Here is a 16,953-nt window from a genome sequence, read left to right as displayed (position 1 = left end):
TACCTCTATGCAAAATAAGATATCTTTTTTCTTCGTTTGTGATTATTTCTTCTATCCCCTATTATACATACTAACAGACATGCTATCCCAATTTATGGTCGCAATAGTAATCGCTAAATTTAACCCTTGTTACAGCTCATGAAATAGTAGGTAGAATCATAGGATGGCGGTATAAACAAAACGAGCCTACTACGTAGGCAAATTCAATTGATGCATCTAAACAAAGCAACTTCATCTCAAGTGATAATAACAATAAGTCCCCTTCCTTCCCCTTCCGAGCGCGCAGCCGCGGCGCTGTGCCCTATAACTCCCGTGGGTTTTCTCCTGCCAAGTGGTATCATGTTAGGAAGTCATGTTATGGACTCGATAGGCAGATAGAAGAGCCCTCTGATATCCCCATAGTCACCATCCCGGAACGTCTATCCCCTGGACGTTTCCTCAAAAATGAACGAACAAGACCTAACGCCTTAGGTCTCCGAAGACCACATTCTTTCTCCATCCCTACTCCTAATGCTGCGTAGTTTCTAATGTAAAACACGACTAATACACATTATAGAATGAATATCGCAACTATGTCGAGCCGGCACTGGACTCTCCCCCGGATGAACCGGGTCGTTTTCCCGGCAAAATCCCCGGCGAATCCGGCTCTTGGTCCGATGATCCTCTGTAGCCGACTCGAAGCTTTTCGTCCAGCAGAGCAACTAAGCGTTCTGAATATTGGTCCAGGAGGCCACTTAGCATAGTCTCGCTTAGGGCCTTGCTTCGCGTGGCCCTGTCACCCAAAGCGACAGAGGTAAGGCGAAGTTCCTGATCTATTTCGGCTAAGACATCCTGGCTAATGGGGTCTGTGGAAGCTAATTTCCTTCGGTAGGCTCGGAGCGTCCGACATGCCTGCTCTGTAGCCATAGTAAGGGTTCCAAATCCTTTCAAGTTGTTATTGCTCTTGGTTTTCGCAGAGTTGAGAGATGGTAGGGATGGTTGTCTCTTTACTCTAGCTTTTGGGCTAGATGGTGGGCTACAGTACCGGCTATCTGTTGACGGCCGCCTGGTTGGAGTGTCTCCAGAAATTGCTAACGCAGGACATGCTTGAGGTGTAGCGGTAGGCGTTTTCGATGACGGCATGGAAGCTAGATTGTATGCAGATCTCTTCTTGGCGAGAGTTCTTGGAGGCGATCGTCGACCCGCCGAGGGAGAGGACCGTTGGAATTCCGCAAGCTCGGCTTTAGAGAGAACGCGCCGAAGCGTAGGCCGAGAAACAACGGAGTTATCCTTGGCAAGAGATAGCTCGCGAGTGGCGGCGCCCCACGCCGGATCTTGTAGGTCCATTTCCCAGACCATGAGAGTACCGTCGGATCCAACACTTACCACCTTAAGCTTACCATCCTCCTCTTCGACTAAAGTCACGCCATTTATGGCTTCCGTGTGTCCCCATTCACGGTCTAAGAAAGTCCCCGTTTGGGCGTCATAGATTCTAATCGATTTGTCTGTGTTCGAGACGCCTATAACGAACGTAGGTTCTCTGTCAACAGCCGGCCGAGCAGTGAGAGAATCCAAAACTACAGGTTCGATTCCGCTTTCGTCGATGCATTTAAATGAATTTGCAAGCTTTCCGCTCTCCAAGTCAAATATACTCATGGTTCGGTCCAGTAGAGAGACAAGCACTGATTTCTCATCCGCGCCCATTGTCATAGATGACGGAGAAGCTTTCAAAGGTAGAGTTTTAGAGAGGATGGCCGCCATAACATCCGGGTCGCCATCTTTCTCTACGAGATCGTGGACTTGCAACGTCCTGTCTAGGGAGCAAGTTATCACTTTATCCGCTGATGGAACGAGTACTTGAACAACCCTAGTAGCGAATTCAAGGGTTTGGAAATGTTTGAACTCTCCAGTGGTCGTCCTGTGGAACAACTGTGCTGTACGGTCACGACCACAGGTTGCAATGATAAACTTGGATTTGTCCTCAAATGTGGTAATAAACTGGCAATCTGAAGCGTGGGCTTTCATAGTTGACACGCATTTCAAGGTTGCGAAGTCGATGATCTTAACAATTCCCAGCTTGTCACCCGTGACAAAGTACTTGCCACCCTCGGTAGCCCGTACTAGATTCAACTGATTCACTAGGTCAGGCTCTTCTTCAAAATTTGCCTCTTCGAGTGGCACCTGAAAAGAGCATTTGATTTTACCCTCGACGTCCCATAGTATAACTTGGCCTGATGCCGACCAACTGAAGAAATCGGCGTCGAATCCAGTCGGGCGGCGAAGAGCTTCGACACCTAGAATCGACTCTTGGTGTCCTGGCATTGGTATAGGAGGGGTTTCTAGGTCTAGCGTGTCTGTGACCTTATCAAGTCCCCAGATATGGATAGAGCGCTTGGCATCAACTGTTACCATATTTTCCTCCAGAAATCCTATAGCAAAGAGGCCCGCAAACGAGCCAATGTTTGTGCGAAGGGCATTCTGATCACATTTCACGAAAGATGCCAAGTCGATGGTTGCTAGGTTTCCCGATTTACCACCGAGGTAAGCAGTATCTCCACGGATCGCCACGCAAGTCGTCGCAAATCCACTTTCGAGGACATTGGTCAACTTCATCTGCTTATCCGTGTCGTCGAAGAGACATACATCGCCCGTCTCTGAGCAGATGATAGCTTTCGTATCGTCGATAGCAGCACCACACGAAAAAGTCGCTTCTATCATGTTATTAAGTATAACATTCCGACCAAGTAACGTCTTTTGATGCTGCTGATTGGTCGAGCTCGAATCTCCGGTGAACTTCTGTTTCATAGGAGACACCGATTGGCTCTCTTCAACCTTCCACACTTTTACATGGCGTACACCCAAAGTGATTAGATTATTTCCCACCCATACCATGCCACGGATGAAAGATGTGCATCTGTTTTGCTGAAATAGCTGTGCAGCGCCAGTTTTCGTGTCTATTTTCCAAATGTAGATAAAGCCATCGTGTGCAGTTCCGAGAGAGGCCAGGTACTTGGAATCGGGGGACCAAGCAACGGCCTTAACCCCATGCGCATGCTCGCTAATGGAGACGAGTGGAGTGTCGGACGAGTTATCTTCCAGGTTGAAAATGAGCACCCGAGGAGCATAGCCAGTTTCGCCAACAGCTAGGAACCTCCCCTCTTTGCTAAGAGCTAAACACGTTGCGGCCTTGATCCGCTCTCGACTGGTCCACGTCTTCGATGACGTGGGGGATTCGGTCCAATCAAGGGAGCTGTGTGTTGATTCTCGCAACGAAGACCTATTCCGGCTGTCGTTCGCCTTTGGAGTTTGGTTCGGTGCCGATGGGGAGTAAGGAAGCGGAGGCGTATTGTAAACAGGAACTGCAGAAGGGCGGGCTCGGTAGAAACGTTGGGTATATTCAGCCCCGTTGACGTCGACTACAACTACAGCTCCGCCGGCGATGTATGCAAACGAAGAGCGTACGGTATCAAAACCTGTGGGCGCGGCACAGGTGGTACCGACAACGCGCTTCAGAGAAAGGCGAGGATCTATGGAGGCTTTGCTGCGATGAGGTGATCGAATAGAGTGTGGAACAAAAGGTGAATTTGACGGAGTCAATTTCAACCGGTTTGAAGGAGTGGATGCCATCTTCTTGCCATTGATTTTCCTAGAAGGATGCTATATAAGGCTGACAAGAAGATCGGTTCAGAGACCGTCTTCTTCTTCTTTCAAGTAATATTGATGGTGCTGGAAATTTCTATGCGGTGAGGTGTCATGGGGGAGGGTCTTGTGGATAAGGAAAATATGAGATGGCGCAGATAGCTAACAGCTCAACACAGATAGTCTAAGACAGAGACAGCAAGGAGGAAAAGGAAAACAAAAAGTGTTTCTATTATTCCTTGGCGGAGGGGAATAGATAAGGGATATATTAGGAAAGGCGAGGGAAAGTTGAAAGGGTCAAATGCTATAACAATGTCAATTGGAAGCTACACGGCGAGACATTGTCACCCATGACTTACAGTGACGTGAAAAGAAAACAGCTGAGGAAGTCTTTTTAGGGCTGCATGTAAGCTGAGATGGAAAGATGGAGATGGAACAAAGCCAACGAAGCGCCGTATTCTGTATTAGCGTATTAAGTGCCCTATTAAGTCCGACAACTTGGCACCTAGTGTCAAGAGCGTTTATAAAGAATGACCATTGATGCAGGTCGGTCCTTTCAAAAATAAGTCGGACCTCTAGTGATTGGAAATATAAGGTGTGAAGGTGAGAATTTTGGGTCTTGAACATACAAAGTGAGCATACAAAATGGAAACCCAACCCCCCGACCTTTCTTTAATGTGGGTTTATTAGGTTGTCTTTTTTTCACAGTTCAGCAAGAGCGAGTCAACTAACGGGGAGAAACCGAGAAACTATTATGATTGGCTTGTTCCTGAAATTTTGCGGATCATCTAACTGCTTTTGGTGTGACGAGTTCCCTAAGAGGTCATTACATGCACGTACCGTTGTTAGCCTAATCCGCATACAGCTCCGTGAGGCTGCAAGTCGACAGGGGGATATCACATCAACTTCATTAATGTTACACGTCTTTTTTCTTTTTTCTTTTTTCTTTTTACCAAAGCTACCTACCTTACTTGTCCTATCAATGCCCCTTTGTATGCTTTATAAATAGGTCTTCGTATATTACAATTACACAATACTTTGACATTTCCTAATAATAGAATATATCGAGGAACTTACTCGAGTAAAAAAGTAAAAAGCGTCCGGTTTCCAGAATAAAAGACCGTTATCGTGTAACTTACGGATCCGTACATGTCTCGTGGTACCAGGATGCCAAACCTAGATAGACCCCTAGATAGACCGCGTTCGGCAATGCAGCAACGCACGGCCGCAAAACCGATCCAACCGATGAAGTAGGAAATGACAAGGGCCCCATGAAGCTCCCCGAGGGTTGGTAGCAGTGTCACCTGTTTTAGGTAAGCTTTTCGATATCCCCATCCGCTTAAGCAATGCAGATGCCACACATCTTCAACATGAATATCATAGCAAGGACAGAAAATTTTGATTTTCAAAGTTGGTGGCATCTTAGGATTCAACCGCTGATTGCCAAATATGTAGTTCTCAGTTCTATATATTCGTGTCTGTATACCTTTACGTAATTGGATCTTAATAATAGCCTACTAATCACTATTATATTTATTACCGGTATCGTAATCTACACTTATAAAAGTAACACAATGCAATAAACTGATTTCTACCCCATGTTATTATCATGCAGGCTTTCGACTGTCCTCAGATATTTTAGAAAGGTATTCACAGCTGACTGGCAACTATAAGAAATGGGGGACGCATTGATGATCTGCTCTTTGTGCATGACAATCACTTACATAGGCATTGTCTATTCTTTGCATAATGCATAGAGATTTACAATCCGCCAGCCCCATTGTCAAAATGGAGTATCCGAATAAATTTTTGGGAATAGTGGGCATCCAATAGACTGCCAAATCTCAGTGCGAAGATCTTAATGTTTGTACAACAAACAATACGAAAACATATTGAGGTATCCATATTCTAATGTGAATGTTTTATGGTTTATTTTGATATGGTACTTCCCACCCCCACCGAGGTCCAAGCATTCACGATGCGACCGTAGGTCATATAGTCCTCACTATGGTATAATTCGAATGCGAGCTAGATTTCCATTATTCGAGTGGCGTAATATACGGGCATTCCTATCCCTCGAGCAAAGTAATTACTCAAACTCTCTATACTTCCTCGACTGCCTTGGAGGTTGCGTCCGCGGTCCCCTCGGCCTATTCCAGGAAGGATCTCTAACAATACCCTCGCGACGCCACTTGCGAGGCGGCTTCTTTCCAAGCGCGGCCATCTGGCTCCAGATGTTCTTGCCGCGGTTGAACCAGCGCTGCTGGCGGTCCATCTCCTCCTCGGGGGTAGGTGTCCACTTAGTCCTGAGAATACGCCGGATAGCTTCCGGCGACACCATAAACTTGTTCGCCAGCACCTCCGTCGTGTAGTCCTCCGGGAATTGCGCGTGCAGCGCCCGGATGCCTTCGAGGGCATCTGGCGACAGCCGCTTGCGCGGCTTCCAACCCTCTGGGAACTTCTCCTTGAGGATTTCTTTTTGTATCTGCCATGGTTCCTTCTTAATGGGTGGTAGCGTATTAGACGCTGTCTTAGGCTCGTCTTTCATGATCTTCAGTCTCTTCAACCTCTTGGTCTCGACGGGTGGTGCAGAGTCCGATTTCGACTCGCGACGGGCGTCAGACTCGGCATGTTTGTCTCGCCGGCCACGAGCACCGGTTTGTGGGTTGTCTAAGTTGGAAACGAGGGCGTCGATAGATTCGGGGGTGAAGTCAAGGATTGCACCTTCACTTTTCGCCCGGTCTAAAATGTCTGCAGAGACATTAAGCACTGGTACATCGGGCTCCTCTACCGTAACATTGTCCGAATGTTTTTTCGGTGTGATTTCCGAGGTTTGATCGGCGTCTAGTGAATGCGAGGCCCGTCGATGCAATATTTGTCGCGGGAAGCGTAAGGCTGCGGTGACACTATATGGTCTAGCAAAAGCCAACTGCGACTGAAAGTTACTGGCTCTCGAATATCGCGGTTGGATTTGCCTAGCAGAATTAGATAGTCGAAGTTCCGTGAGACTCTGTACGAAAATCTTCAAAGATGTCGTGCGACACGAGCAACTCATCATATTCCTCCGGTGCTGAATGGTTAGTTGCGACGAGGGAATAGAAGGCTGAGATGAAAAATTAATATTTTTTTTTTTTTTAGGTTTGCCTTCTAAGTTAGAAATTGTTCTGCAGGGCTCCGAAAGCACGGACCTTCCGCCTGCTAGGCCCATTTATTTTAAGGTTATGTGGATACCTGTGGGGAGAGGAAATGCAAGGTACATAGATACGTACTGACTCGTCCCCCTTTACTCAACAACGCCTGGATAGTAGCTATGATGTTAATGATGGGATTTTGACTTTGTTGTGGTAGCTACATAAGCAATGGCATATAAATTACCGGTCTTCGGCCAGCATTAGAAAACTTAAACCAATCAACATCATTCCTAGCATCAATACCACAGCTTCTCTAGATGATATCAATATACCAGGTAAGATGCTTTAATAGGATTCATGTTCTGAAGCCTATATCAATATCAACCCAAGCCATTCATAATTATTCCTTATATTGATAATTCATTTTGACACCTTCATTATCCTATGAGGCTAAATATTCCAATTTCTTTGTCCAAATAATTAACTATTATATCTTGGCCAGGTAGACAAGACTTATCATGGTGACTGCAAACAATAATACAGAAAGCAACAATTATGGCTGGCGGGAATGTTGGGGTGTCAAAATCAACTGGACACCAGAGCATCTCACAGCAGACGATTTAAAACCCTTGATACGTACGTACGACACCATTTCTACAGAGGCTCTCGCGAAATTAAACGAAATATGGCCCTTGTCTTGCAAGACAAAGCCTTCTCAGAACGCAGATAGTGCACCAGGAAAAAAGAAAGCCAGACGAGATCTCTATGAGTTGCTACAAGAGCACGCTTTCACCGACGACAAAATCGGCAGACTATGGAACGAGATTAATACTATTCCAGACTGGGTTGACTGGGAGCAAATAGAAAGGGGGCAGAAGGTGTTTTATCGCTACGGAGGGGCAGTCATAACAACCGTAAGTCGAAAATTTCTTTAGCTGATCAAATAGTTATTAATATACAGGCTTAGTTGACATTCCTATCTCTGCTGGGCGGAATGGGGAGCGGGCGAACCGTCGAGACTCTCGACCGCACTGGAGGTTTCGGTGTGGACGCTGTCAGACGGCGCCTGCTAGAAACCACACAGCATATTCTGAATGTAACCCACAACCTAGAATCTATAAAACCGGGCGGCGATGGTTTTGCAGATTCGGTTAGAGTCCGACTGCTCCACGCGGCGGTACGCCGGCGTATTATGCACATGGCTGAGAAGGAGCCTAGGTACTACGACATGAAGACGTATGGCGTACCGATCAACGACCTCGACTGTATCGGCACTATCAATACGTTTTCAGCAACCATGATATGGATGGGCCTTCCACGACAAGGCATATGGCTGCGGAAACAAGAAATTGCCGATTACCTCGCGCTCTGGCGATACGTGGCTTATCTCATGGGCGCGCCTCACGACTGGATGTCCACGCCCGAATCAGCGAGGCGCATGATGGAGTCGCTGTTGGTGGCAGAGATCAAGCCCAGCAAGGCGTCTGCAAACCTCGCCAACAACATCATCTCCGGGCTTCAGGACCAACCGCCGACGTATGCCCCGAGGGAATTCCTGTGTGCCCAGACGTACTGGCTCAACGGACGGGAGCTGTCAAAGGAGCTAGGGATCGAGGAGCCGAGTCTGTACTACACCGCCCTCGTGGTTGGGCAGTGCATTCTCTTTGCGACGCTTAGTTATGTCAACCGAAGTATCAGCTATCTAGACGAACGGAACATCAAGGTGAGTTGACCTACATATGTACCTACTCTCGAAGTTCATTCCAGTCCCGTGACGGGGGCTGTGTCCTCGTAGTCTCACTTCGCCTCCCACCACCCAAGTCATCATAGCTATAGCAAACCCACGCTGCTCAAGTGGATAATCCTTTCTTCGATGTCATCCTTCTACATCAGGGATGTATGCGACCAAGTGATCTGCGCCTCCGCACCGCTTACCTCTCCACGTATCCCCCTTATCCCGCGTATCTGCGTTAACGATCGCGATAGGCACTACTCACTAACCATTTTGATATTATAGCTAGTCCGTATGGCCCTATACAAAGTATTACTACAGAACAAGTCTAAAGGCGCGCTGGGCTACACGACCAAGTTTAACTTCAAGTACATGCCCTCATTCAACCGGACGACAACCGTGCGTGGTCCGGCGCCGGCGCAAGAGGGGAGGCTGAGGGCGCCGGGAAGAGTCGAACGCGCGGCGCTGTTCTCGCTACTTGCTTCCGCTGTCGTCGTCTACATTGTTTCTTCGTGGTGTTATGCTAAGGTTGTGAGATGGCTGGATACTTATTAGATGAGAAGTATTTCGTTAACTGGTAATGTAAGCTACGTATAGATACGGGATAACAAGCATCCTTCTGGCGTGGCGTCGCCCTCTAGGCATTTTGTGTGTTGTCGGCTCAACCTTGCGGTCATCGGCTTTGGTTCGGGATTTCACTCTGGCTTGAAGGATTCAGTGCGAAATGAGAAATGCTTGATGCAAATTATATCGAATCCTACGGGTAGAGCCTTAAGGGCTTGTGAGGCTGCATGGTCTGTTTACGAAAGCAATGGCGAAGGAACTTTACAATGTTTCTGACATTGATAAACACGTATGTACACTTAATATTGGTACTAGGCTAGCTTATAAGCTCTAATGAATATCGTATAGTATGAATGCGCTTTCAACCCATCTGCATTTTTCACCCTTAATATCTACCATCTATAGACAGCTAATATAATCTGTCCCATCAACGTGCCCATTGCTCGACATCCCAATGCTATGTATGCCCTTTCGTAGGCGATGTTATGCTGCGGTGAATATGGATATCGACCAAGACTCTAGACTCAAGACCCAATGACTACCTGCCCTTCCGTAACGCCATACTATCAGAACTGCGAGGGAAATATACTCGTTTTCGATCCCTATTCAACTATAAGTCGTATGCAACATATTTCCTATCCCATAAGCTCAACAGGCGGCCGGGCCGTATGCGTCTTTATCGGAGGCGTATTTCCACCCAGACCAAGTCCCAACTCTATAGGTTCATCTGTCATATCATCTACCGAAATAGCTGGTAGATTCGGACTGCCACCATGCTCATCGGGGTGGTAGATTAAGGTGCTACTCCTGCTCCTGCTCTTAAATGTGGTAGGCCCAGACTCAACCGGAGAGATCGGGGAAACGTCTGCGGGAGCTGCTTGGTGACGTAATTTCGCTAAGGCCTCCGCTAAGTCGTCGGCGTGAACTTGCTTGTTCGGTGCATCCTCCAGCTTCATCTCCCAGCCATGAGGCGGTGAGGGAGGCGGGCTGATAAAAAACAATTTGCCGGCATCGGGAAGCTGCAGCCGATCGTCCTTGTGGAGATCAAGAGGAGTAGGTTGTCCGAAGTACACTCGGCACCGCTCGCCCATGATTGCTTCACCGTCCCATACTGACCGTACCCTGATAGCAGCTTGCTCGTCGAAGAAAGATACTATTATACGGCGGAATGATTTTAATGGCGACCACGTATATATCGGTGCGGTTCCTTGAATGAGCTCACGAAGCGTTTGTAGGTTGTCAGGGCGGAATATTTCGGTGTCGTTTAAGTTGGTGATAAGTAGAGTGTTTGTGGGTGGCGTTGGCTGCGTTAATGGCGGCAGACTGGAGAGATCTAGGGATAGCGATCTAGATGACCCACGCCGCTCCATGAGGGGCCGCGCCGGCGAGGAGGGGGTAGAAGTCGGTGATTGAGACCCGGACATATTCTTGTGATAATCTCCAAACGCTAGGTTGGTTTGAATGTAGAATAGATAGTTCGATTCGCGAATGTCGAAGGTTAGCGAGATAGTCGCTGATAAAATATATTTTTCTCTTCCAAGTGAAGGGTTCTCGGTGTATTGAGTTTTCTGGTGAGAGGTTGTTGTAGGAAGGGAAACGAAAGGAAAAGAGGAGGAGGTGTAGTGGAATATGTATGGGATCTCGGTAGTGGCTGCGCAAGTGGAAGCGGTGGAATTGAGTTAATGCTAGGTAGGTACCTGTTAAGTGGTAGATTCTCGGATCGTTTGGAATTTGGGCGAAAGAGACGCTGAGCCGCCTCAGTGGATTATTAGGTAGGTTACAGTGCCACACAGTCAAACCTTGACATCCCTCCCTTACCCCACTCCCTACCTAGCGCTAGTCCACACCAGCCTATTAAATCGACTTAGTTATCTTGGCCCAGCAACTTTCCGGTGCTTGTGCACTAGTGACAGGGGGCGGCTATGCACCACTTAGCAGACTTAGGCGTGTATCCACTACCGACCGCAGCGTCGTATGGATCATCTCAACACGTACAAGTCGCCAGGATCTTCAACAATATCTGTGGGGATAATTACTTAAAGCAGTTAATAAGTATTAGCACAGCATATTTACTATGGTAAATACAAGACGATTCGAAGCTTCTGGCTTAATCTTTACTTAAATAGGTAATTTTTGATGATAAAGCTCGTTTAGAAACCACGAGATTTATCTGAAGTTGTATCTTGCCATAGTAATTCGAGTGTGCTGATACTTCGCTTTTTTGGGTAAAATACCCACTTATATTGTTGAAGATCCTGGTGAGTTGTATGTACAATACGTATCACTGGGTAAGGGCAAATGTTTAGACATCGTCAACCTAACAGCCTAGGTACCTGTTAGCATTGATCAATGCTGCTAAGCCATTACCATGGCGTTGAATACCCAAGTAAGTTTCGTAAAGCACGGCCAAGAGAGTCAACCTTATTAACAAGGATACCTTAGGTACTCATCGCCGTTCTAAGTGCTGTGTAAGAATTCGTACCCTATTAGTTGGCCACGACTAAACATCCATAAGCCTCGCTAATATTCAAATCTACCAAGGCATTGAATATGGTAACCTTGTAGTATCTCGGCTGGAAATTAATATGAATTCCATGTGATGAAACAACTATTTGGGCGATGTAAGTAACTCTCCGACGTCTTAAGGCGTAAACGTAACTTCAATATAACTTGCTAGCAGCGGCAAAGCATGTTGCTCGCCTCGGAACTCATATCCCTAGATAATTAATTTATAATCTGACAACCTTCTAGGTAGGCAAGTAGTATTCAAATGGGACAATTAAATTTTGAAGGAATATAATGCAGGTACTGCTCGGGATTTCCTTCGGCTTACCCTTGTATACCTGGTACCCCATCGTGACCGTACAGCCATAGTCACTTGCCTGCCTTTCGTGATCATCAACTAACGTTAGGCGAAAAATAAATTCTATATCAACGTCTTAACCTAGACATTGATTCAGCGTTGCCAAACGACATAGCTTGTTTACCTGCTTATCTGAAATCATGCTGGTGGACAGTGCCCATGCAATGCCGTTAATAGTGGAGAGCAAAACTACCACCGCACGATAAGTCCTATAGGCTATACAGGAGGTTGGCTACGCCCAGGGCCCAGGCGCTAACGTCACATATTGAAACCTAACAAAAGATATCGAGTCTGTAAACACAAGTAAACAGCTATAGATGCCTCGGTTACTTACACTGAAGTAAATGCAAGTTTGAATTGCAAAAGCGAAAATGAAGCGAAAAACGGCTTTTACACAGCCTCATTGTAGGTGCAGGTGGCCTCTCCCCCACGGGCAACCTTCCATTCCGAAAAACACATCGGGGCAGAACCTTAAAGCGCCGAGACCGTTTAGCTTAGATCGGCACCACAAATGTGGCGCAACCCCGGCTTTCCGTTCCAGATTCTAGAACGATGGCTGAATCCTTATGTCACTGGTTCCCTCCTTTGTAAGTCACCACGTGACAATCTCACGATTCGGTTTCTCCGATATCCTCGCTCACGGCTCGCCAACAAATCCGCCTCGTTGAATTAAGAGTTTTGTTTGCGTACTAAGGACTTTGGATTGGATATTTCATGTACAATGATTTGATGGCGTATGCAAGCTAGGTAATTAATGAAGCTTACCTATATAGGGAAGTCTGAAAATGGTAAACCTTAAGAGTAATATCTTTCACTTACACGGGGTATCAAGCTCAGCTATAATTAAGTCGGTCAAATGTGGACATAAGAGACTAGAGTTCCGAAGACTTCATTAAATCAAATCAAATGATACCTATGACTTGGATACTTGGGTAGTCAGCATCCTATAGAAAAGGGGATAAAGAAGTGTTTGGACTAAATCGGTAAACGAAATGCTGTGCTTGAATGAGCAAATATCGAGGATGAGAATGAGGCTATTTAGCGCAACCCAAATCCCCGATTTAACCATTTCATCTATTCTAATTAATTTCCGCCGTGTAATTAGTGTTTCAATATTCTTTAGTAAGGAGTAACTAGAATGTGCTGGCTGACCTTGAACCGAACTTGACACTGTCTCCAAATAGAGCAGCAAGTGTAACCAGTCATTTTGGCTGAGATACAAGTAGGTATGTGAATCGCCAATCATATAGCGCTCAACTCGATAACTCGGAAATAATAATGTGCCGATCGCGGGGGTTTGCCAGTATATCACAGCCTTGATAACTTTGGGTAGAATGAGTAATTTTCAGCTAATTCAGAGTTATCTAGACTCTAGAGACGCTTCTACTCGTCCCTACTCCATACCATTATATTGTCCTCACCTGTTCCATCGGGGCGCAAATACAAACATATAGAGCGAAAAAGAAAAAAGAGTTACGATAATGTCTGGCCTCGAAGCCTTGAGCGTTGCCTGCAACATAATGCAGGTGATTAGCTTTGCCCACGAGACGATTGACTTTTGTAAAGAAATATATCGCGGTGGATCCTTCAACGACTACAACCAACAGAGCATCGCATCACTCATGGAACTCTCAGTTCAACTGCAAACGCACTTTCTGCAAGCGAAGTCAAAAACAGTTAAAGAGAAGCAGCTTGCTGATATTGCCCAGAAGTGCAATGTTGCAGCACGTGCGCTCAAAGATGAAGTCAAGTTCCTTACGTCTCATTATGCAAAGGGTAATCTCGCGGCGACTATAATAACTGCGGTGAAGACATATTGGCGCAAGAGTCGGCTGGAGAGACTGGAGAAATCACTCAAAAATCACCAAAATACAATGGAGTCTTATTTACTAGCTCGAGTATGGTAGGTATTTGATTCCTCTATAGTGCTAGCTGCGAGGCTTAGAGATTGCAAGCACACAGAGCGATGCCATTGAGATTCAACAGAGCCAAGAATTCGAGAAGCTGGGCAAAGATATCCAATATTTTACGTCCCAGTATGCCGCTGGCCATACAAGAATCGTCGACCTTATCAACACAGAGCTGGCATTAGTCAAGGATGAAACAATCAGAGCAACTTTGCAATCTGAGGAATCGACTAAAATGCATACTACAACCGTAGTGACAAGGACCGAGGAATCAATAAAGATGCATGTTACATCGACAACAAACAACCTTGTCCAGAGAATGGACCAATGCACGATCGAATCAAATATAAAATCTTCAACTAAGGAGCAGCAAGATCGATTTCTTAACAGCCTCCGATATGAAGGCATGAATCAGAGGAAGAATGATATAACTAGCTCATTCGAAGATACCTTCCAATGGATTTTCGAATCCGACTATGATGAAACCCCTATACGATCATGGGACAACTTTGAAGACTGGCTCAAGTCTGATAGCAATATATACTGGTAATGATCTTCTCTTCTAATGGGATTAATTGAATGCCTGTTCTAACACGGATTAGGGTTTCTGGTAAACCTGGCTCTGGAAAAAGCACACTAATGAAGTACCTCTTGAAAAGCCCTTCTACAGAGGCAGCATTGAAGATGTGGAACGCAGACCCTATCATTTTGTCTCATTTCCTCTGGAAACCAGGTTTTAAAATGCAGAAAAGTGTGAAGGGATTTCTTTGCTCCATCCTTCACCAGGCTCTTCTCTCTGACAGGATCTCTACAACCCTGGGCTCAATCCTAAGCACTTCCAAGTCCCTGTTACTAAAACAAGAGGTTGCCGATTGGGATGTTGAAGAGCTCAAAGATCTCTATTTCACAATATTGGGTAGCGATATGTTCCCAGTGTGCATATTCCTCGACGGGTTAGATGAAATATGCGAAGAAGACGGCCCGTTCTCGCTACTGAAATTGATCGATGATCTGAGGATACACCCAAAGGTCAAAATATGTGTTGCCAGTCGACCTGAACCGGTGCTTCAGTCTAATCTATGCAGACACCAACAACTGAGATTGCAGGACTTGACACATGATGACATGGAGAAGTTTGCAGCTGCGCAATTACAGCCGTATGTGAACCGTGGTATGATATCCAAATCCTTCGGATCAGACATCAAAGAGTCTCTTATTGAGAAAGCAGAAGGTGTATTTCTCTGGCTTCACTTAGCATCCCGAAGCTTGATTGACGGAATAGAGAAGGACGATACAGAATACATTCTCAGGCAGCGGCTCGAGGAAATGCCTAATGAACTGACGAAACTGTACTCTGACATGTGGGAACGAATGAATGGGAATTCCAAACTTTACCGGGAAGCTGCAGCTCGGTATTTTAATTTGCTTATTCTCAACCGCGAGCACATGGTGAACTATTATCACTGGGTGTCAGATTTCGAGTTCCGTTTTTTCCATTTCATGGGTGCGACGCAGACTGAACTCCAAGATATCATCCTCGAGAAACAAAGCTCCATTAGCGCGGCAGCTTTGGAACAGATATGGGCCGTATCTGTAAAAGATATACGGGTTCGGTGTGCGGGCCTTCTAGAGTTATATGGTACGTACTCTGATGGGGAAGACACGCCCATACGCGACCCGACTCTTTACGAATTTATTCGAGGACAAAGGAGCATGTGTGTGCAATTCATTCATCGAACGGCCTATGATTTTATAAAAGACACCGAAGAGGGCCATCGTATTCGCGCGTATGACTCTTCCTCATCGGATACACTATATCTCCAGCTTGCCAAAGGTCATCTCATCATGGCAAAATTCTTTCGGGGTTTTCGTATTGAAAACGTTGAAGTTGTCTTGGAATATTTATCTGAAATAAAGGACTTGAGTCTACAACCTCTTATCCATGAAATGCTGCGACGCGTATGGGCGTGGTATCACGAACATTATTACTGGATTGGTTCAGAATCGTCTTTCAGTCGATTCTGCACTGGGCCTCATTTCTTAGCTCTTTTAACTGGATTTACATTTCGAAACTTCATTTTATCTACCATCAAGGGATCATCAAATCCATCGTCGTTAGCCACGCACGTTTTGAGAAACATAGACTTTTGGTCTTCTAGTCGCAAAGATTCTTCGTTAATCTACAAGCTTGATTGTTTTCTGGAACCGCTCCTTTCTCTTGGGGCGGATGCAACGTCCCGAGGACCTTGTATACGGTGGGTGCAAGGGAAATCGGGGAAGAAGCTAGTGCCATTTCTCAGTCCATTTGCAGGTTTCATAATCGAGCTCTTCGCCTCCGGTAATATTTGGCCTGAGCCTACGGTCAGGCTCTTAAAGATGTTCATGAATACTAAGCCTGACCTGCAAGAACGCATACCACTAATTGTTCAGCTTAACCCAGATAAATTCAAAGTTCTAGGACTAGGAATCAATTATTGTATTGGTCCCGACGACTTCCTCATCTCCGACGTGCCTAAGGGCCAAGACTATAGACTGAACTTCAGCGCATCTGATAATGCAAAATATGGAGCTCCAATAGTCTTGAATATTGGTGTTGGATTTCTCCTCGATGCTCTTCTCATGAGGGGTCTCTCTTTGGAGACAGGTTTGAGGGACGGGCAAGCATTAAAATGTCAACCAGCCAAATTAGTGCTTATATATGTTCCAAATAATGTGAGGGATGGCCCAATAACCTACGTTTGCTTTCGGCCGATAGACATAAAGGTCACAGAGCGCCTATTGTCTTTTCTGTTACAGCTCTTACGTGGTGCGGACCTATTCTCCGAGGCACATAAGGAAGGTACCAAAGTTCTTCGGGATATCTACAACGGGTCACTGAATTATGAGGTAGTGCATGAATCTGGCAGTTGCGTCATGGCTGAAGAAGATTGCGGCTATCGTTACGAAGGACCTGAGGATAATCATTCTATGGGGGATGGATGGGCAGAACATTGGCCTGAGGAATGTAGCTGATATAAGTAGTCGTGCGGGGGAGAACGGGGTTGGTTCATTATAAGAATGGCCTGTGAAGACTTCGCTTATCTTGACAGCTTGAAAGGGGTTTACGGAAATTTAGTGAGTATGTCTATAATCTCTCAT

The 16,953-nt window shown here is 46.0% G+C and overlaps 5 protein-coding genes across 5 annotated transcripts; 2 read left to right on the top strand and 3 right to left on the bottom strand.

The window, feature by feature from the left end:
• Positions 1-51: 51 nt before the first annotated feature.
• On the bottom strand, positions 52-3,697 carry F4817DRAFT_2554 (WD repeat-containing protein). Its single transcript, XM_049299207.1, has one exon. The coding sequence runs from the start codon at positions 3,604-3,606 to the stop codon at positions 571-573; it is 3,036 nt and encodes a 1,011-aa protein (XP_049163818.1). The 5' UTR covers positions 3,607-3,697; the 3' UTR covers positions 52-570.
• Positions 3,698-5,213: 1,516 nt separating this feature from the next.
• On the bottom strand, positions 5,214-6,761 carry F4817DRAFT_322008 (uncharacterized protein). Its single transcript, XM_049301351.1, has one exon. It carries the CDS (start codon positions 6,674-6,676, stop codon positions 5,708-5,710), a length of 969 nt encoding a protein of 322 aa, XP_049163817.1. The 5' UTR covers positions 6,677-6,761; the 3' UTR covers positions 5,214-5,707.
• Positions 6,762-6,897: 136 nt separating this feature from the next.
• On the top strand, positions 6,898-9,313 carry F4817DRAFT_322005 (uncharacterized protein). Its single transcript, XM_049301350.1, has 4 exons — positions 6,898-7,084; positions 7,252-7,663; positions 7,717-8,472; positions 8,767-9,313. Exons 2-4 carry the CDS (start codon positions 7,268-7,270, stop codon positions 9,034-9,036), a joined length of 1,422 nt encoding a protein of 473 aa, XP_049163816.1. The 5' UTR covers positions 6,898-7,084; positions 7,252-7,267; the 3' UTR covers positions 9,037-9,313.
• On the bottom strand, positions 9,314-10,854 carry F4817DRAFT_322002 (Calcipressin-domain-containing protein). The gene has a single exon (XM_049301349.1). It carries the CDS (start codon positions 10,467-10,469, stop codon positions 9,681-9,683), a length of 789 nt encoding a protein of 262 aa, XP_049163815.1. The 5' UTR covers positions 10,470-10,854; the 3' UTR covers positions 9,314-9,680.
• Positions 10,855-13,389: 2,535 nt separating this feature from the next.
• F4817DRAFT_310957 (uncharacterized protein) lies at positions 13,390-16,827 on the top strand (the record flags this gene model as incomplete). Its single annotated transcript, XM_049299929.1, has 3 exons — positions 13,390-13,811; positions 13,864-14,361; positions 14,418-16,827. 3 exons carry the CDS (start codon positions 13,390-13,392, stop codon positions 16,825-16,827), a joined length of 3,330 nt encoding a protein of 1,109 aa, XP_049163814.1.
• Between the last annotated feature and the right edge of the window lie 126 nt (positions 16,828-16,953).

This window comes from Daldinia loculata, assembly GCF_022478755.1.
Source record: "Daldinia loculata strain CBS 113971 unplaced genomic scaffold F4817scaffold_1, whole genome shotgun sequence".
Classification (NCBI taxonomy): Eukaryota; Fungi; Ascomycota; class Sordariomycetes; order Xylariales; family Hypoxylaceae; genus Daldinia; species Daldinia loculata.
Note: the sequence above shows the minus strand (reverse complement) of the source record. Positions and strands in the feature narration are given on the sequence as shown.

Excerpts from the sequence above, each read along its gene's own strand:
- F4817DRAFT_2554 (XM_049299207.1), bottom strand. The coding sequence starts at position 3,606 with ATGGCATCCACTCCTTCAAACCGGTTGAAATTGACTCCGTCAAATTCA.
- F4817DRAFT_322008 (XM_049301351.1), bottom strand. The coding sequence starts at position 6,676 with ATGATGAGTTGCTCGTGTCGCACGACATCTTTGAAGATTTTCGTACAG.
- F4817DRAFT_322005 (XM_049301350.1), top strand. The coding sequence starts at position 7,268 with ATGGTGACTGCAAACAATAATACAGAAAGCAACAATTATGGCTGGCGG. Across the intron at positions 7,664-7,716 it reads GAGGGGCAGTCATAACAACC|TTGACATTCCTATCTCTGCT; the intron begins GTAAGTCGAAAA and ends ATACAGGCTTAG. Across the intron at positions 8,473-8,766 it reads TAGACGAACGGAACATCAAG|CTAGTCCGTATGGCCCTATA; the intron begins GTGAGTTGACCT and ends TTGATATTATAG.
- F4817DRAFT_322002 (XM_049301349.1), bottom strand. The coding sequence starts at position 10,469 with ATGTCCGGGTCTCAATCACCGACTTCTACCCCCTCCTCGCCGGCGCGG.